Below are 21,455 nucleotides of genomic sequence, written 5' to 3'. Positions count from 1 at the left end.
CATAGCATAAATCCCTGCATATTTTATATAAACTAAACCATTCAGTAATCCATTATTGCTTCCATCTAAACACTGCTGAATTTATCTTAATGATGCCCACGTTTTCAAGTGTACACAATTTCCCCCCATATATTCAATGAACATTTTCCAATCTTCTTTACACGTATGTTCTTCTTGTTCTCTTATTCTATACGTTAGATCCGCAAGCTGTGTATATTCCATGTTTAAGCTGCCATTCTTTTTTGGTTGGGACCTCACCCGTTTTCCATTTTTGGGCTAACAAAACACGGGCCGCCATAGTGGCATACATAAATAACCTTTTTTGACACCTGGGAATTTTCGTCTGAATTATCCCCAACAAAAAGGACTCAAGGTTTTTTTGGGGAAAGGTGCTTTTAAACATTATTTCCCAATACAGTGGTACCTTGGGTTACGTACGCTTCAGGTTACAGACTCCGCTAACCCAGAAATAGTACCTCGGGTTAAGAACTTTGCTTCAGGATGAGAACAGAAATTGTGTAGCGACGGCGCAGCGGCAGGCCCCATTAGCTAAAGTGGTGCTTCAGGTTAAGAAGAGTTTCAGTTTAAGAACGGACCTCCAGAACGAATTAAGTACTTAACCTGAGGTACCACTGTACTCTTTTACCCTTTTTCAGGTCCACCACATATGAAAGAGCATACCCTCAACCTCATTGCATCTCCAGCACTTATCTGCTTCAGTCTTATATTACTAAGCTTGAATGGGTAGTCTGTTCCCAGTGAAGCAATGGAGTCTTGTATAGTGGAACGATCCATTCCGGGGTGCCGTTCGCACCCTGAAAGGTCTGCAACTAGAGTGGCGCTTCTGCGCATGCAGAACGCTTCTGCGCATACAACGCAACCCAGAAGTATACACTTCCGGGTTTGCCGCATCCGCAACCCGAAAGGCTTCAACATGAAGCAAATGCAACAAGAGGTATGACTGTACTCTCTTAGCTATGGTCCCAAAATTTCCATCTGTGTGACCTTTCAGATCAGGCATCCCCAAACTCAGCCCTCCAGATGTTTTGGGACTACATTTCCCACCACCCCTGACCACTGAACCTCTTAGCTAGGGATGATGGGAGTTGTAGTCCCAAAACATCTGGAGGGCTGAGTTTGGGGATGCCTGCTTCAGATGGTTCTTGGACTCCAGCTTCCCTCAATCCCAGCCAATCTGCCTAATGGAGTTGAAGTCCTCACGTAGAATTGCAACCCTATTTTCACCATGACACTGTGCCCACCCTCAGCCGCATGGCCTTTCAACTAATCCCCTCCATACTTATGTGCTTGCAGATGCATAATTATGAGATATCTCAAGGTTTGGTGCCACGTTAGGAGCCTCAAAGAGTAGACCAGGCTCCCTCCTTTAGACAAACGTCCTCCAATGAGTGGAGAGAAGAGCTACTGTGCTCCTCTTCAGGTACACAAGTAAAGGTAAAGGGACCCCTGACCATTAGGTCCAGTCCTGACCGATTCAGGGGTTGCGGCGCTCATCTCGTTTTATTGGCCGAGTGAGCCGGCGTACAGCTTCCGGGTCATGTGGCCAGCATGACTAAGCTGCTTCTGGTGAACCAGAGCAGCGCATGGAAACGGTGTTTACCTTCCCACCGGAGCGGTACCTATGTATCTACTTGCACTTTGATGTGCTTTCAAACTGCTAGGTTGGCAGGAGCAGGGACCGAGCAACGGGAGCTCACCCCGTCGCGGGGATTTGAACCGCCGACCTTCTGATTGGCAAGTCCTAGGCTCTGTGGTTTAACCCACAGCGCCACCCGCATCCCATCAGGTACACAAGGATCTCCTTAATTTCTTGAGATTTTTATGAACCAAGACAAGGTGCATCTCATATGAAGCCTTTGTGCTGCATTTATACCAGGGGTCAGCAAACTTTTTCAGTAAGCGGCTGGTCCACTGTCCCTCAGTTCTTGTGTAGGGCCAGACTAGATTTTTTTGGGGGGGAAAAATGAATGAATTTCTATGCCCCACAAATAACCCAGAGATGCATTTTAAATAAAAGCACACATTCTACTCATGTAGAAACACCAGGCAGGTCCCATAACTAACCCAGAGATGCATTTTAAATAGAAGACATTCTACTCATATAAAAACATGCTGATTCCTGGACCGTCCGTGGGCTGGATTTAGAAGGCGATTGGGCCGCATCTGGCCCCCGGGCCTTATTTTGCATTCCCATGATTTATACCCTGCCTTTCTCCAATGGAGCTTACAGAGCTCATGTCCACAGGACTTCCCAGTAAGCCTTAACCTTACTGCAAGACCACCACATATGATAAAAGGAACCTTCTTTCTCTTTACATTTCCAACCTTTATTTGATTTGGATTTATACATTTTTGCGAGTTTACTCGGTGTTCAGAGAAAGCACCCTAACTTTCTAGCAGGTTTGTAGAAGCTTAAGGAGCTCAAAGCACACATTCACTCGCTCGCTTCCTTTCCGATAAAAAAGAACCGAGTCACGCAGGCCAGAAGTCACTGAACTGTACAACTTCTCTTTCCTAACAGGTCAAAGGGATCAACTCTCACCTTTGTGACCCACGTTTCTGTTCCTTAAGCCACATTCCATCATTTCCAGCACTTTCAACAAACTCTCAAATGTTCCAATCTTATTGGAACTCCTGCAAATGGCAACCCCAAAATTATACAAGGTACTTACAGATCTAGAAGATGCACAATGAAGGAACTATTGGTGTGAAGATACATTTCCAATGCAGACCTCTTTTGGATATGTGACCTGCCCTATGCCTACTGCCATTTATAGCATGATTAATGAAAAATCAACTGTGCAAAAGCACAGGAGCTATTTTTTCAATCAGCCCCAAATGCACATCCTTTTGTTCAGCGGTGACATCAGAGTTTACATAGTTTTGCAGTTCTCCTGTTTAAGCTACTGCAAATTCAATTTTCTTTCGGCTGCTCAGACATTACGTTAAGTGCCCCTGCAGAGTTCTTCTTGTAACGCAAACACAGAGAAGCTAAACTTTTGAGATTCCTAGAAGTGTTCCTTAGCGATCACAAATATTGCTGCCTATGAGATCTGTGAGCGGTTAGGTGGCTCAAAATGCAAGCTCGGTGCAAAACTGGATCCTTTGTATAGCATTTGTAGTGATCTCCGTTATGAGAAAGTGGTTAGGCGATTCTGGCTCTCATGTAGACATCCTAAGGGGCCAAATGCATGACAAAAGTATCACTTGAGAAAGGAAGTTTATTTCAAGCTTCTAAGGGGGTATTACAAACCATAGATAATAAAAAACATTAGAAACTATTCCAAAATTGGTTGTAGCTTTAAAATAAAAATCCAAGCAGGTTTTACAATGAAGAACGCTATTCAATGAAATTGTTTAAAAAGACTTTAAAAGTATCGGCTTTGCCATCTTTGCTAACCCATTTTAAAAAAAAGAAGCTGGGCATAAATATTTCGTGCATTCATATGCATTATTTGGTGTTGCATATTATATATCTCGGTACAGCATTTAAGTTATCACTGAAGAGTCCACCGCAGTGCACTTATAAATAGTGTAGTCATTATAAATCACATTGAAAACATACTTGCCATTTCCATTGTTACAAATTCAGTATTCCAGTGAACATAGAAATAAAGTAGCTACAACAATCAATAGTTTTACTTTATTTTTTAATATAAAAGTTATTACTCGAAACCCACCCTATCATTTTCCTTCCCTAAATGTAATGCTTTAATTCTTCGAAATAAAAATAAAGTACTAATTCTATATACATCACATGTACCATACAAAAATGTATCCAAAGTTTCTATTGCTACCAAAGTGTTCTAAAATTAAAAGTTACATAAATCCCCTTTGAAAGAAAGATTACAAGTTACAAAAAAAGGTCAAATGACACACAACCCATCAAGTTATTTTGTACAACCATTTCCAAGACAGCTTTTTCTCCCAAAGCAAATTTTCTTATGTGCCTATATAAAAATGTATATCAATATACTTTCTCATTTATTTCTCTTTATAAAGCAAAGTAATACATTTTCTACAATAAATATAACACAGGGAGGCACATAAAATCCAGGGGAGATAGATGAGATATGGTTTGCAAGAAATAATATACTCACAGGCTTTAAGCCGGTTGTGTATAAAACACAAATAATTTCTAAAGTGATATTTTGGGCAACAATGGAGTGTTTTTGGTGATTTTTCAAGTGATGTACATAGCATAATTTTTTTTACTTCTGTTGTCTTTCTCACAAAGTACCCTCCAAAATAATGTAATTTCTTCTCTTAAAATACACATTTGCTGTTGTAAATTTACATCTTAACTATGTGGTACTTTGTGCAAAGATTAATTGATTTATGCAAAATCAAACATTCAGAGGTCTTGTTAAAAAGCTACAGATCACATACAAGTTTCATAAGCAGCACCATATCATAATATATGATTTAGCCAAGTCTATCTGATGTTATTTACTTCAAGAAACACCTAGCACCTTAAGCTGGAAGGTGGCGCTGAAGTTTTTTTTTTAATTAAAAAAAATGCGGAAAGAAATGGAAATGACAATCTATCCCTTTCCCAGCCAAAATAAAAGAAATAAAAAGGTACATCTAAAATCAGAATAAGTTAAGAGTTGAATATACATATATGTACACTTTATGAACACTATGAACAAGATATTTTAGTGGAAAAATCCTCCAAACAGCAACACAATGATAAAAAAAATCTTTAAATCAATATGGCAATGGTGATTCAGAGGATCTGCTGCAGAACCCTGCCACTGGATCAATGATTACGAAGTTGTATCTTCAATACATTCTTGTAGACGAAGAAGTTAATTTGTAGATCTCTATACAGGGTGGTTTTTTGTGTGCCTTAGTTGCACCTATGTTAGTCAATATCACTGAAGTCACTGACTGGTTCTCCGTGGACTCTACTGAGATGGTTCATAGCACGATCAAAAGCAACCCTTACGGCTTTGCGAATACTTGAGTTCCGACCTTCCATCATTTTTAACTTGTCTATTGTTTCATCAATCCCAAGTGGAATCATTTTGGATTTCGGAAGCCATTGCCTGGAAGAGGATAAGTCAACATCTCAGATACTTATCACCAGTTTGGAAAATTAAAGAATACCCTGGTTCTCATGCAATTTTTGTTTTGTTTTAAGTCCTCCTTTCCACTCGAAACAATGCTCACAGCCGTCTACAACAGACAATTAAAACCAACTTCCATTAAAAATTGCAAGGATAACTGTTGGAAAGAAAAGAAACCTACACTTACAGATTACCGGTAATCAGAATAATGAAAAGCTAAAAACGCATGGTGGAACAAAAAGGTTTGAGTCCAATGTTTAAAACCATACATTACCACCAGCCCCAAGTGGACTTCAAACAGGGAAGTAAACCAAAATTTCATACAAATCTCATAATGGACAAATTCTCTAAGGAAGTGGTTTTAAAACTGTGGTCCATGGAAAAGATGTGCAGCAGTCAAGAACATCAGTATTAGGCCTGCACTTTATTTTTCAGACAACCAAGGCCATTTCAATGAGGACCATATTATCAAGCAGGCTAGCAAGATTACTTTTTAAAAACATGGCATTGGTATGAGATGGCAGTTTCATCATTTCTCAGCTGAAGGTCTAAATACACAATCAGGATGGATACTGAACAGGATCAGAGGCTAACAATGACAAACATTACAACAGAGTCTGCAGAGGATAAATTCATATACAACGTTAAGCCAAGTTATGGCTACATGTGAATGATAGAGGCAGCTTTGCTACTCCTGCCACATGGTTGTATAATAATAATAATAATAATAATAATAATAATAATAATAATAATAATAATTTATACCCCACCCATCCGGCTGGGTTTCCCCAGCCACTCTGGGTGGCTCCCAACAGGATGTTAAAAACACAATAAAACATCAAACATTAAAAACTTCCCTAAACAGGGCTGCCTTCAGATGTCTTCCAAAAGTCAGTTGTTTATTTCCTTGACATCTGGTGGAAGGGCGTTCCACACGGCAGGCGCCACTACCAAGAAAGTTCCCTGTAACCTCACTTCTTGCAGTGAGGGAACCACCAGAAAGCCCTTGGAGCTGGACCTCAGTGTCCAGGCTGAACAATGGGGGTGGAGATGCTCCTTCAGGTATACTGGACCGAGGCCATTTAGGGCTTTAAAGGTCAGCACCAACACTTTGAATTGTGCTCGGAAACGTACTGGGAGGCAATATAGATTTTTCAAGACCGGTGTTATACGGTCTTGGTGGCCACTCCCAGTCACCAGTCTAGCTGCCGCATTCTGGATTAGTTGTAGTTTCCAGGTCACTTTCAAAGGTACCCCCATGTAGAGTGCATTGCAGCAGTCCAAGCGGGAGATAACTAGAGCATGCACCACTCTGGCAAGACAGTTTGTGGGGAGGTAGGGTCTCAGCTTGCGTACCAGATGTGGTGTTACATCTGAACCCGAGCTTGTGGTTTATCTGTCCCAGATATGCCATGACTGGTAAAGCAATGAAATGAACCTTGGCCACAGAACATGCTTTGCTCAGAGAGACAAAAGCCCAGATAATGCTAAGTCAACTATGGCTTTAACTCACAGCAGGACCAGAGCAAAATGGTTCCAATTTTCACTCAATGCACTCAGTGTGTACTTGTTCAAACATGGCTTGGCATTGTGGTATGTGCAAATAAGGCCTTTGATTACGACTGGACGTCACAATAAATCATAGTTCATCATGGCAGGAATGTGCCTGCACAAATCTTGTGCTTGCACACTCCAAATTTTCCACTGGTGCTGCTATTGAGAAGTTCTGAAGCTTTCAATTCAGTTTCTGGTTCACTGTAGCTGATCATTACAGCTGAACCTGAAAAAACCATGGTTACTCTTAAGTATGGTTTAAAGCAAGCCAACTTCAAGCCATGAATCATGAAGGTGGCTGGTTTCAAATAAAGTTCAAGTTAAGCTTCGCTTTTGCGCTGGAAGAGAGAAAGGGGAAGCCTTTAAGCCCAAGGCTAGCACAGCCTTATTCCTTTCAAAATAAACTATGGTTTATCATGATGTCTAAACACAGTTACAATAGGAGGAATCAGGTTTTTCAGAAGCTGGAGCTTTTATGCTTCCTAAAATTATTTGGATCACGCAAGTAACATTTTTATCTCCTCCTGCAAAATTCCATTTCTGAGCAAATAAGGAGCTGTGGAACCCAATTTATCACATTTTCAGCTGCCCTTACAGTTAAAATATACAGGACTTTTTCATTTGAGAAAGAAGTTTACATACCAGCTCCTTTTATTGTCAAAAAATAAAACCAAGAAAAGCTTCTCATCCGATTTGGTCTGCATTTGTTCTCCAATTTTCAACACATCAAGGGGTGGCACTGGTATTGTAACACCATTGTGATGGCCAGCAACACGAGGCATTTTAGGGTCAATTATCTATAAAATGGAGGAGAAAGGATAATAATTTAGTAACTGCTCTTAAAGATTTTATTGTATATTAGGCAGCTATCTACTAACATAAATCTCAAACCAATGTACACAACATGAAACTCAATTCACAGGAGTCACACTCTTAATAATGTGGTAACTTCCCATTCACTTCCCACATGATGAAGCCCCAGGCTGCTACAGCAAGGATAACTAACTTGTGGTCCTCCAGTGGTTGCTCAATTCCAGCCAGCCTAATCAACAATCAGGGATGGTGCGAGTTTGAATCCAGCTATCTCTGAAGGACCTGTGCTACAGTAACCTCTTTGAAATAACCAACTATTTACCCATTAAGTACACTTTGGTATCCAATACTTAAGACTTTAATTTGTTAGACATTGTGGTTATTATGGTTATTTATTAAATTCATATACCACCCTTTAACCAAAGATCACAGGCCATTTCATAGCATAACACTACAGAATGGAAACACAAAATACATACAACCACCACCACCACCAATAACTCCCTCTCATAAACAAAACTGAAAGTCCAGATTGTTTAATCAGTCAAAGGCCTGGTTATAGAGGAACATTTTTGCCTGGAGCCTAAAGATATGTAGCGAAGGCACCAGGAGAGCCTCTCTGGAGAGACCATTCCACAGAGAGCCATGGCAGAAAAGGCCCATTTCCGTGTTGCCACCCTCTAGACCTCTTGTGGAGGAAGCACATGAAGAAGGACCTTGGATGATGATTTGAAGGCCTGGTTCAGACCTTCAGGTAAAAAATAAAAAGGTAAAGGACCCCTGGTCCAGTCAACGGCGATTATGGGGTGTGGCGCTCATCTTGCTTTTCAGGCCGAGGTAGCGGGCGTTTGTCCACAGACAGCTTTCTGGGTCATGTGGCCAGTATGACTAAACCGCTTCTGGCACAACAGAACACCATGACGGAAACCAGAGTGCATGGAAACACCGTTTACCTTCCAGCCACAGGGGTACCTACTTATCTACTTGCACTGGTGTGCTTTTGAACTGCTAGGTTGGCAGAAGCTGGGACAGAGCAACGGGAGCTCACCCCTTTGTGCAGATTCAAACCACCAACCTTCTGATCGGCAAGCCCAAGAGGCTCAGTGGTTTGGACCACAGAGCAGTACTGAGCCATTTAAGGCTTTATAGGTCCAAACCAGCACTTTGAATTGGGCCTGGCAACTAATTGAGCAACGTGGCTGCCTACACCAGCTGAAGTTTCCAAACCACCTTCAGAAGCAGCCACATGTACAATGCATTGTATTAATCTACACTGGAGATTGCCAAAGCACAGGCAGCAGAATCGAAGCTATCCCTGTACAGATAGGGGAACAGCTGGGCCACCAGTCAAAGCTGAGGGAAGGAACTCTGCACCACTGAGGCCACCTGAGCCTCAAGTGACAGCAATGGATCCAGGAGTACCCCCAAGCTATGTACCCACTCCTTCAGAGGGAATGTGACCCCGTCAAGAGCAGGCAACTTCCCATTCATTCACTCTAGGGAACAACCCACTAACAGTGGCTTAGTCTTATCTGGACTGAGCTCCACTTTGTTGGCTCTCATCCAGTCCCATTACCAGACAAGACACTGGTCCAGCACTTCAACTGCCTCACCTGCAGATGCAAAGGAGAAGTAGAGCTGTGTGTCATCAGCATATTGCTGACAACATAGTCCCAAATTGTGGATAGCCCAACTCGGTGGTTTCATGTCGATACTAAACAGCATGGGGGATAAAACTGAACCCACATTGATGACTCCACAGAGCTGAAGAGCACTCCCCAAGCATCACTCTCTTGGAAACGGCTAAGGAAGACCAAGAAGTGATGCCCACCCCTAACTCGGACAGCCACTCCAGAAGGATACCGTGATCGATAGTATCAAAAGCCGCTGAGAAGTCAAGGAGAAGTAACTGGAACGCATTTCCCCACTCTCCTGACAGAAGTCATTATAAAGGGAGACCAAAACCATTTCTGTACCAAAACCAGGCATAAACTGTTATTGAAATGGATCTATTAATATTTCCAGTATCAATTTATTCCAACTTGGTACAGAAAACCAGGTTTGCTTGTTGTTGTTGTTGTTGTTGTTTAAGAACGTATTGGAGAGTTGACATCTCCAAACATGGATATGAAGGGACATATATATATACAAGTTGGAATAAATTAATGGGAAACTAATTATTGGGTATACTTCCAAAATTGGGCTAACATGACACTTACATGGAAACTGACTCTGAAAGCATCAGAATATGACAACTACCACTTGCCATTTCATGAACTCATAATAAATTGTGCAACCCATAATAAATTGTGCAACTGGAATAAAAAAGGTATGTTACTTCTAGTCACCTCTAATATAAATGACAACTCACCAGTGCTGGATAGGAAGGATACCCACTGCATTTGGCCCACACAACTTTTAGAGGCTCAAGGACAGAATTGGAAGCATCTGTTGAAATCCACATGCTGCTGTGCCCAACTTCTAAAGGGGAAAAGAGAGAAAGAGAGAGTAAATCAATAACGGCTACAGTTGATGCAATGGTTGACACACTGAAAAGGTAAACTTTGTGTGTGCCCTTTGAGTAGGGCATTAGCATGAAGCAGCTCCTATGTTGTTTGGGCAATTTTAACCAGCTGTTAATCTTCGCTCTTCTACTTTGTCTACAAGTCTTTGGTGTGGTGAAAACCAATCCATACCACATAGGTTTTGGAACAAAACATTCCATGCAGAAAAGCGGCTACAACAAGGTTGGAGGTGGCTCAATATATTGTTACACACAGTTCATTGGCTGACTGGGAGAACAGAGTAACATATTGACCAGTTTAACCAGTTAATATTATGCATGCAAGAACCACAGATACATTGAGCTAAGAGAATTTGTTGGCTGTGGCCTTATAAGACTCATGACTGATCATTTCCACAAATTGAAACTGGCAGTCCTGTGATTCTGTTCTCCTGTTATTTAGTGTAGATTTGAAGAAGAAAAATCAAACAGCAAGTCAACTAACGTTTAGTAACAGTAGACCCACTGAAATAAAGTGGTTGACTCACATTCTGGAACTATAATAAGGAATCGGGAAGTGGGGATGCAAGTTCTATGGCTTGATTTGGAACTTGACAGGGTAGAAGAGTTAGGTCCATACTGAATTTGAGGTAGAAATGCTATAAAATGACTTGTTTTGAATGAGAAAAATGTTTGATGAGCGACTAGCACTTTTAAACCATTTTTTCCCCTTCCCAAAGACATTGATGGTTTGGTTTTATTTATGTACGACATTTATTCCCCAACCCTTTTGCCAAAAAGACTCTTAAGAGCAGCTTACAAAAAATTATAATTAGATGGTCCTTGCCCTCAGACTTGCAATTAAGAAAAAGGAGAGTGGGAGTGGGTGGACTTTTTGGAAAGGTTTTTGTTTTTACTGCATCTTTTGCAAAACATTTTATTGCAATAGATCAAGGGGAATGTCTAACTCGTGCCATTACCCAGGAGTTGCCTTTTCTTTTTTTTTTCTTTTTTTAAAAAAAGCATTTTCTGGTCCAAAGTTTGCCTAAGCTCCCATGAATGAGGAAATTTATGCACGTGCTCAGTATGAACCGGTGTTGCCCAGCAACAGTTTGAAAGGCAGCCCATTTTACGAATCAGAGAAGTTTGCAAGTAAGAAAGGTCCTTCAACCACCCTGCCATTCTGTGCACACAGCAAACCCAATGTTCAAGAGAATATCAATACGAAGTGCGAGTGAAATTTGGTCAAATTATACCCTACCTCAGTTACATTCTGTATGCCAGATTCCACATTGACACAACACATGGTTTTAATTTTCCAAAATAATAGTTTATAAAGTGAACCAATGTAGGGTAAGGGTTAGTTTGGTGGATAAGGAATCCTCATCAGCCATGAGGGCTAAGGTACCACAGGGTTTTTGCGAGGATGAAATGGAAGAGGCAGAACTATGTACACTACCTCGAGCTCATTGGAGGAAAGGAAGCATAGAAAACTATTTCAAGTTTATACGATGGAACCTTGGTTCTCAAACACCTTGGTACTCGAACATTTCGGCTCCCAAACGCCAAAAACCCAGAAGTGTTCCAGTTTTAAAATGTTTTTTGGAAGCCAAAGTCCGATGCGGCTTGAAGCTATTGTTTCCGGGGTGCCAGTGCCAATCAGAAGCCGTGCCTTGGCTTTCAAACATTTCGGAAGTCGAAAGGACTTCCAGAACAGATTATGTTCAAGAACCAAGGTACCACTGTAATTTTAAATAACCAATACACAGTTCCGCTTTCCACTGCTATAACTAGAAATGGAGGCAGATGTGTGTTGTGTTTTAATCGTATCAAATGACTAGACTTCTCGGCAGCTCAGTTTCCCACAGGCTCTTCAGGAGCATCTCAGCTAAGTCTAACAGACTTGAGGCACATACAGACTGAACTCCAGAAAAGCTGAAATATGGTTCAGGTATAAATGATGGTATAAGTTTATGCCCAGGATCTCGTTCCACACAGTGTTGTGAATTATACACAGTTTCTGAGCAGGTAATTTATTAAGAGGCCCCAGCACTCAAATACAGTACCATACCTATAAACAGAAGTTTAAAACGGACAATGGCCATTTTGTGGCGGAAGGCAAACCCTGGTTGTGTGTGTCTGTGTGCGTGTCAACTCCTCCTCCTCCCCTCTTAAACAGTCCCTTCCAACTCTTATCATTTGTGCCAGTTGTGTAGTTGTAACATGGAAGGATAACTTCAGTTGCATGTTAGCTTCAGCTGCATAGACCCCACTTGTCTATTCCAGTGAACAGACAATTCTGGGAGTTAGGCTGATCCCTCTGCAATGGAAAGCCTTTGAAGAGAGAGGTTATTACCCCTCAAATGCTATCTATACCAGGTCGCTCAACCTCTGCTACTGTGTCCTTTCTTCTAGCAGATCAAGATAATCGGGCGACAGCAAAAACTGCAAAAAATTTAGCAGGGGCAATTAGAATAAGGTCTATTATTTGATCATTGATGTAAACCTCCAGAATGTATTTTGTATAGTTATGTTTTTACCTCTATCTTCAGTACACTGTATTTTATTTTATTGCTACGGCTAGTGGCTGGTGCAAATAAAGGTTCTTCTGATTCTGAACTGCAAGCCATTCTGCTCCAAGGTGGCGGCGAAGCTTGAACTAACCACAGCATGGATCCCGTACCATACTGCCTCAATAATGTGTCTTGTTCTCAGCTGCGATTTCCTGGCATTTTGGAGCAGAGTCAACATGGAAAGCCCTGAACACAACATGCAAACTAAGAGTTCTTTGTTAATTGAAATTTATTTGCTTAGTGACACCAGTGTGTTAAGGCAATATATAGAACAGGGAAAATATAGTGCTCAAAGGGCTTACAGTTTATATTAGATGGACAAAAGAAGTAACGAGGGCATGAACAAGAGACAACACAGCTGAGGGAAAGCAGATGAGGTGAAGCGAGGCTGGTGCAGGAAAAGCAATGCTAACAAGGCCTCGAGGTGGAGATGCGCTAAAGGGAATGGTTAAATAGTCATAAGGGACCAACTGCTATAATCACAAAGAGCAGAACGCAAGACAAGGAAAGAGGAGTTTAAAGGTGTAACGGGTGTTCAAAGCAGATCAATTTTTTAACGAAGAGTTTAGAAAAGGGTGCACAGGAGAGAAATATGGGTGGGAGAAGGTTTGTGTTTGTTATGTTCAACCTCAAAATGTCTGAGGCACAGGAAATAAGAGATCGATTAGAAGGAGGCACTTTGGGGGCAAGTTGGAAAACCTAACGGGTATCATCAAGAGGTAGACACAAATAGGCAAAGTCTCACATTCATCTGGCCACAGAATAAGATATCATGAGAAGGCAGCACCCTTCGTTTCTAGAGAGCAGGCAGGAAGAAACGCCAGATATTTTTTATAAATACATAGCGTAAATATATCAGTTACCAGCCGCAATTCTTGCTGCTTTTGCGTAGTTTCCATTTTCAATGCATGATATCAACTCACTTCGGTCTTCTAACGTGTGTCTTCGTATAAGCGCTGGTTTGCCTTTCCCACATTTTGGCAGGCTAAAACTAGAAACATTTGAAGTGTCAGAAAACATAATAACAATAACAATAGCTTGCAGAAACACGTGAATCGTTATACTTCTTTATAAGGTTTCATGAGCATGGCCATTTATATGCCAGAAGTCTCTCACCCCAGTAACTAATATTACTGTTGAGCTGCCCACTTCTGAAATCCAGTGGATATTCTTGCTTGAGGAAGGGAAATGGGGATTTTTACCACTTTCCTCACTGTTACAGAGGGTCCTGCAACCCTCCAGAGAATATTTTCAAGAGGCACAGGGCAAATGACAAACTGCAGTACCTCTGCTTATAGGAAGACTAGATCCAAATAATTATATTTTGAACATACTTTGGGCTAATAACACCACATTTTTTACCTTGAATTACACAACAGGCTGTTACTTGAGGATATACTAGACTCTGATGCACAACGGCGACGAGGTTCAACTTTTCTCCCTGGAGTATCATTTAACTCCGACTCTTTACTGCCATCTCCAAAACCATTCGAAAGACCTGGCAGGTTAACAAGAGAAAAATACACATAATGTGGAAGTGGATTGTATTTTCATACATGTTTCAATATATACTTATGTGCATGTTTTAGTACCTCTGTTAATAGAGCTGTAACATGTGCAAGAGGAATGAGATTAAACGTTAAATAGTTAAGTGAAACATGCAGAATGTGTAGACATCAGTGAAGACAGAGGAGGGACTGATCAAAGGACTGGTACTTGTTGCAAGATATATCAAACTGTGCCGCTCCTAAAGCAATGCATGCAGAACGAAGTCTAGGCAAACATACAAAAGACAGGTCTACATTTTCATTAAATATCTAGAAATTAAAAGAATGTGAGTTAATACAGTACTTAAAGCATCTGAGTTGCAAGTGACAGCAAATTCATTCTATTTCTCAAATCGTCAGAAGAAAATGGAGAATGGCTGTCTCCAAACTCCCAGCATCGCAAGGACCAGTTTGGTATCAAATAGGTGACTGCTAACTTTCAATAGAGCTCTAGAAATTGCTAACACTGTCTGCACATATTCAGTTTAGGATTCAGAACCTGTGTACAGAAACCTAATACAGCACTAGACTAGTATAAAAGTCCACAACCCAAACAGCTTATCTGCCAACTTTGAAATTTGATCTTCTTTTATTTTAGAAAAAGGAATGGTAGTGTCTCATATCGTAATAATAAATAAAACTGAACGATGCTTCAATTGACCATGAATGAAAATTGTACGTAAGATTCAACAGATGCATAAAATACGTTGAGGACACGCAGGTAACTCACAACTTATGTACATTTTTACACTGCTGAAAACTGATTGGTTGACATCCCATAAATTAAGAGCATGGAAGGCAGAGAGCTTTTTGTGCAGGGTTTTCCCGGGGCAAAAAGAGCTTTTAAGCTCTCTGCCTGGCTCTGGGAGCCTCTTGCAAGATCTCAGAAGACCCCCGTGAGTCCAGTAAGCAGGTCTAAGAGCTTAAAAGCTCTCTGTCTCGCTTGGGGCGGGGGGGGGGGTAAGATCTGCTTGGCACACCAGCTGCAGAAGGTAAGATGGCTTATATGGAGGCATGGTTCCGCCAGTATACAAACACTCGTGGTGAACACAGCAACACTAAAATTATGTTTCCTTGGAGTGTTTTAAATAACATGTTTCCAATCTTTCATTTTTCAAAAAAAGAAACCTGCTCTAAGAAAGAACTTTTCCTAAAACTGGTACCGTGTGATGAACAAGTCAGACACTAGTTGATCTAACAAGATATGAACCTGTGGCAATACAAGTTGAAGACAACCAACTGCAATACAGAATGCAGGCAAATTGACCTTACAATTTCCCTATACCCACATATGCTCCTTCTTGTCATTCAGTTAGTCACTCTGCATTTTTACACCAGAATATACAGGGTACAGAGAAATCAAAATGAGAAGCAGTCAACAATAGCTTGTGTCGTATCAGCTTTGAAGGTTTCATGAAGCTTCCTTGTTTTATATACCGGTACTCATTTTACAAGGTGGTGGTGCATAGGCAAAGATTACTGCATTACTGACACTGTGCACAAATCTTATTGAAAAACTACTGTTAGAAAGAGCAGTTATAGGGCTGAAGCCCCACACAGGTAAGATCTTCATCCTCCTCCAAAACAGGACAACATGAATTGGGGGGGAGGAATGCTAAATATAAGCTAAATGTAAATGCAATAATATTTGCAAAGTGAATATTTTCCAAGTAGTATGTACACACAGAAGGGCTTGAATGGGCCAGCATCATTATTTCTAAGAGACCAGAGGATCAAATGCTTAGAATTGAAACCAGTGTAATACTGCGTGCTGATCTGTTGTGTGAGCCAAACAACAAAATATTTCAGGCAAACTGGAAAGACAATTTAAAACTTTTGTACACACACTTCTATATGAGCAGTTAAAGCACAGAAGTTCAAATACCATATCCAACCGAAGTCCATTCCTTACATCCCCACACTATTCCACAACGAGTGCTAATAAATTGCAGAAATATGTGTAAAATATACAGGGCTGGTTCAAGCATGACACAAAAATGTAGTCTAGCATTACAAAAATGAGCTGCAGCATGTCCTGCAGCTGTAAGCTAAACTACAGTTAATGTTATTATTTTTTAAAAAAGCTTCCAAACTTCACTTAGCCACTCTAGTAGAGAAAGTGAAGGGGGAAGCACTCCAAGGTTTGTTTGTGTAATGCTAAACCATAATTCACAATTAAATCCAAACACAGCCATAGAAGTATACAAAAACATAAATGATCATTTTAGCAAGAACAGGGTGGAATCTACACATATATAAAATTGCTATGAAAATGCTTTTTCCTAAAAAAAAAAGTTTTTTAAAAATATATTGAATTTGCCATAGCTCACCATTGTCATCTAGTGCCACATTTGTATGTTTCACTTTACAACACACACAAAACGTTTTATTTGCAGCAGTATAGCTGAGTCCCAGGTGTTTCCAGAAACAGATACAGTTGCATAAAACATTTTGGCCTGGCCTAACACAATTTACAAAAATTAGAGAGTAACGAGGAAGAAGCACTTGGTAGCCGGATACTATCAATTTCTCAAGCAATTTTAGAGACTCTGTTGGAGCAATGGTAAAATAGCTGAATCTGTTTTCATTTTCTTCTGCATTTGAGATGCTCTGTCAGATCCACACTGAAGTTTTCTGGAACCATTAGTACTCCACGGGAAGTTAACAGACCTTTACAATGATCTTTCTGTGCTTCTAAGTTTTCATTAGTTGTCCAAGCAACTTTTTCCTAACACAACATTCTTTGCTGCGGCTATTTTGAGTACATTCAGAAGAAAAGCCATGTTAGTCTGTTTCAACAAGGAAGAGTGTGGCATTCTAAATGTTAAACGCCTATGAAATTTAATTGTTCATAGTCCATTTCAGATCCTTTGCGCTTCTGATGAACAAGCTCTTGCCTACACAAGCTCATACTGCAAGAAGCTAGTTAAGGGACAACAAAACACTTTCTAAGTAGTAAAGAACTCTTTGACTACTATTGATGAAGATATTCTATGAAACAACATGTACTTAAGATTTTCATACTGTGGAAAGAATATTATTTTTAATAGGTGAAGAGAGAGAGAGCTTAGGGCTTGCCGATTAGAAGGTCGGCGGTTCGAATCTCCGCAACGGGGTGAGCTCCCGTTGCTTGGTCCCAGCTCCTGCCCACCTAGCAGTTTGAAAGCACGCAGTGCAAGTAAATAGGTACCGCTCCAGCGGGAAGGTAAACAGTGTTTCCGTGCGCTGCTCTGGTTCACCAGAAGCAGCGTAGTCATGCTGGTCACATGACCCGGAAGTTGTACTCCGGCTCCCTTGGCCAGTAAAGAGAGATGAGCGCAGCAACCCCAGAGTTGTCCGCAACTGGACCTAACGGTCAGAGGTCCCTTTACCTTTACCTTGAGTGTAAGTTGAAGCAGATATGCAACTGTCACAGTAGAAGCTACAACTACAACTACTCCTTGCTGTAACACAACTAACCATTTCATGGAAACACAGGATACACAAAACAATTTAAAAAATCTATTTCATTATTTTGGAACTGAAGTTATACCCAATCTGTAAATATGGAGTCAAACTTATTGTGTCAAGAGTGTTAAAAATTTATGTAAAAAAGAAGTAGTCCCGTGTCTACCAGATAAGAATTCTCGACTGGACTCTGAAAAAAGTCAATGCAGTAGAAAGCAATCAGTTATGAAGAAATAGAAGGAAAAGGGAAGGATTTTTTTTTTAAAAAATGAGGAATACTAAGTTTGGAAAGTAAACATAAGATACTGCATTTAGGAATTCAAAATCCCTTTGACTTAGGAAGTTACAAAACCCTTGCCTAATTCCCTCTCTGTATAACGCAGGATTGGGTTTTCTGATCTAGGCAGTAATTGAGGGTGTCGGCTGGCAAGTATTTTCAATAATCAATGAATGGCACCACTATATAGACCCTTTTTGCTGCCCAGTGCTAGTGCAAAATCATGTTCAATTCCTACAGAGCCCTGTATATTCTGCAACAAAATAAAGATGGAGAGAAATGTAGTTATTATATTTGGTGAATGTATTATGGAGTCTATATCCTGGCCAAGGGAAGATTAGATTGGCTTGCAGAGGAATGGCAGTGGAAAGGAACATTCTTAACCAATCAACCCACAAGGAGCACGTTTGAGGTAAGACTTCTGGGGATTGGTAAAACTGCAACCAATTTATGTCACATAAGATTGCAACATACAACTTCATAACTTACGGAGATAGGGAAATATACTGAATGAAGAGCATAGGTTCATATATATCAAAGACTTCCTCCAACAGGGTTCAAGATATTGATTTTGTTTTAAAGGATGGCTGGTGTCTCCAACATGATCCAAAATAATTACTTGAAATGTAATTGTCTTTCTGCGTTCCAAAATGATCATTACATTGAATTCCAGTCCGTGTTCAGGATAATAGAAAATAATTAGGATCCAAATAGATAAATACTCAGCATATTAGTTAATATGAGAACCTGGAAGACAGTGAAAAAGCCATTTAGTCTCACTGAAAGGGAAAAGAGCTTTAATTAAATAAGCCCTCCTCCCAGCAGTATTCAGAGCAAGAATAGCAAAAACTATGCAAACTATCAATGTCTTCTACTAGTCATATTTAATGTAATATCTGAAAGTGGAAGACTGAAATATTCTCCACTTTGAATCAACTGCTCATTACTGAAAGATGTAGCAGCAGAGAGCTTAGGGGCATTTTTCATAAGAGATACCATGAACAGGGGCCGCATTTTTGCAGAAATTCATTCCAATGAAAGAAGATGACAGATTAATTTATCCACCTATTTCTATATTTGGAGCATCAGTACCTCTAAAGATGCTTCAGCAGTACAGTAAGACATTAGCAGACGAAGCCCAAGGAAGTATCTTGCACATGTGAATTTAGAAGGTGTATTGTGAGTTAGCAGAAACATGTGCTAGGGTCACAAGATGCTACTGAACTGGTTTTCAGCACACAGAATTTTTTAAAAAGGAAATCGTAGGCTTAGGGTGAAGGAACTACTAAATTGTTTATTCCAAATTTTGCTTTTACCATGTACAATAGTTAAGTAGTTCAAAGAAAACAATACACGCTGCAGTTAATTGATGGATCGTAAAATTTCTATGCAGCGTTTTAGAAATGTTTCCAGCTACTGTCAATTGCTCCACAAATAAGAAATCAGACTAGAGGGCATCAAGTTCCACAATTTCAGAAGTAAACTGAGCTTCTTCTTTCCAAAACACTCTCACAGCATTTCCTTAATAATTACATAACACACACACAATTAAAGAAAGGATCTTACTTTTCCACATTAGAGATATAGCTATAGAATTGTCCTGCTTACATTTTCAGTAAAGTACTGGAAACATTATCATTTCAATATTTCTAACAAAAACCGGGTAAGATATTCTAGTATAGTTGATAGTCTATTAGTTTTCCCCTGCCAATTTTATACTTAAGTTAAACTTAAGTTTTGATCAACAGTCATGAGAACACTTAGAAAGAGCTTTTTTTCTCCTAACAGATATCAAAGATTGCATGAACACTAGGGATCTAGAAAGACAGCTTTATGGAAGTTTTCTTAATAAGGCCAGCAGCAAGTCATCTGCATCCGCAATATACATTAGAAGAGTCTTGTAAGATGATTAATTGAAATAGTGTTGACACTCTGAAACAGCTTTATTCAACAACAAAATACTGCACTATGCCATCCTTCTACTCAAAGCACAACAGTATTTACAAAAGGTCTATTTAAGTGCAAAGAAGAAACATTTGCCAATTGACTAATACTGCCTGAATATTTTATGGGCTTAAAAAGTTCTATATAAGAGAGATGGGACAGAAACACACACAAATTTTTAAAAAAGCTTTACAGCATTTTCTTCTTCTTTCCCTCAGAAGGGAATATTCAGTTGATACCACCAGGGAAAAACTTATTTCTGGGTTAGGATTATAAACTCACCCCGCTTTCTAGATTTTGCAACTATTTAAAATAGGTGATATAAAACATTTGCCAAGAAAAATATATTTAACATTTACCTATACAGTCATACCTCAGTTTACAGACACTTCAGGTTGTGCACCGCGCCGAACCCGAAAGTACTAGAATGGGTTACTTCCGGGTTACAGCGCTTGCGCAAAAGCGCCAAATCGCAACCTGAGCGTGTGCAGACGCAGCACTGCGGGTTGCGAACGTGTTTCTCGCACAGATCACGTTCGCAACCCGAGCGTCCACTGTACATTTTTTTAATTAAAAAAAAATCAACAGTAAAAATTGGAGTTCTGAAAAAAAGGGGACACCAACACTTCTCTCTCCCTGCTGCTTCTCAACTTTAGGGGCACTTTTGCTCTTTCACGTGTAGTAGTGAGGCAGGCAGCGGGGAGGAGAGAAAAGAAACAGCACTATGTGTCATCAAGTGTTCACTGTGAAACTGGAACGGCACAATTGGAACTTCTCAGGAAAGCGTGAGGAAGCTGGGCCGAGAAGAGGAAGGAAGAGAGAAACACACCGTTCCAATGGTAGGAAGGAAAGGGCATGATTCCTCGGATGTTGTCCTCGCAACCCAAGTTCCAGGCAACTGATCAAAAAGGGATCAAAAGGGATCAACAAGGCCACTCACCAGCAAGTGGCAAGAGCCTCAAGAGAACAGGACACTGATTGCTACTCGCAAGTCTAATTTCCATTGCAGTTTTTGAGCAGGTAAGAAATAGCAGAAGTTCCTACCAAGCAAATGGTGACACTTCCACTATTTCTGACTGCCCCCTTACCTCCACACAAATGCCTACCCTCCCAGGTATTCTGTGAATGCCAGATGACGCAGGAGAGGGGACTGGTAGCAATAACATGTGATAGCTGGCAAGTAAGCCAAGGAACGCTTGTGAACCACTGGTTGACGGTCTTGTGAGCTTCTGGACCTTTGCTATAACCTCAGTAAAAAAGAGAAAACGTGTTCAGTAGGAAGATTCTGGACAAATATAGAGAAGGGGGGGCTCTGCTATGAGTTCATAATGAGCTGCAAGAAACAAACTAGCAAGTGGCATACTCTTGCGTTAGAGGTTCCATAGGCGTGTAGGCAGGCATAATGCAACACAATGAGAACAGACACATACAGGTAAACTTTGTTCAGATGGCATTCTAGAAACAAGGAAAAATGAGTTCCACTTGTAAAATACTGACTTTAAAGCTAAGTCAAGCAGCTACTAGATCAGGCTTCCTCAACCTCGGCCCTCCAGATGTTTTTGGACTACAAGTCCCATGATCCCTAGCTAACAGGACCAGTGGTCAGGGATGCTGGGAATTGTAGTCTCAAAAATATCTGAAGGGCCGAGGTTGAGGAAGTATGTTCTAGATGCTACTATTTGCTAAAACAAGTCAGGCTAATAA

The 21,455-nt window shown here is 40.4% G+C and overlaps 1 protein-coding gene across 5 annotated transcripts in view; it reads right to left on the bottom strand.

Moving 5' to 3' along the window:
• Positions 1–3,224: 3,224 nt before the first annotated feature.
• Positions 3,225–21,455, bottom strand: part of BRD1 (bromodomain containing 1) — a 44,977-nt gene continuing 26,746 nt past the window's right edge. For 3 of the 5 annotated variants that reach the window (XM_083701327.1, XM_083701329.1, XM_083701331.1), the window contains 5 exons: positions 13,899–14,034; positions 13,400–13,527; positions 9,832–9,941; positions 7,290–7,444; positions 3,225–5,072 (listed from right to left, as the gene is read on the bottom strand). In XM_083701327.1, coding sequence (XP_083557453.1) covers positions 4,889–5,072; positions 7,290–7,444; positions 9,832–9,941; positions 13,400–13,527; positions 13,899–14,034 — 713 coding nt within the window. In that variant the 3' untranslated portion in view covers positions 3,225–4,888. The remainder of the gene's footprint in view (positions 5,073–7,289; positions 7,445–9,831; positions 9,942–13,399; positions 13,528–13,898; positions 14,035–21,455) is intronic. The other 2 variants (XM_083701328.1, XM_083701330.1) reach the window with 1 other exon arrangement.

This window comes from Podarcis gaigeae (genome assembly GCF_964106915.1).
Source record: "Podarcis gaigeae genome assembly, chromosome: 10".
Lineage (NCBI taxonomy): Eukaryota > Metazoa > Chordata > Lepidosauria > Squamata > Lacertidae > Podarcis > Podarcis gaigeae.
This window is presented reverse-complemented; position numbering and strand designations above follow the sequence as displayed.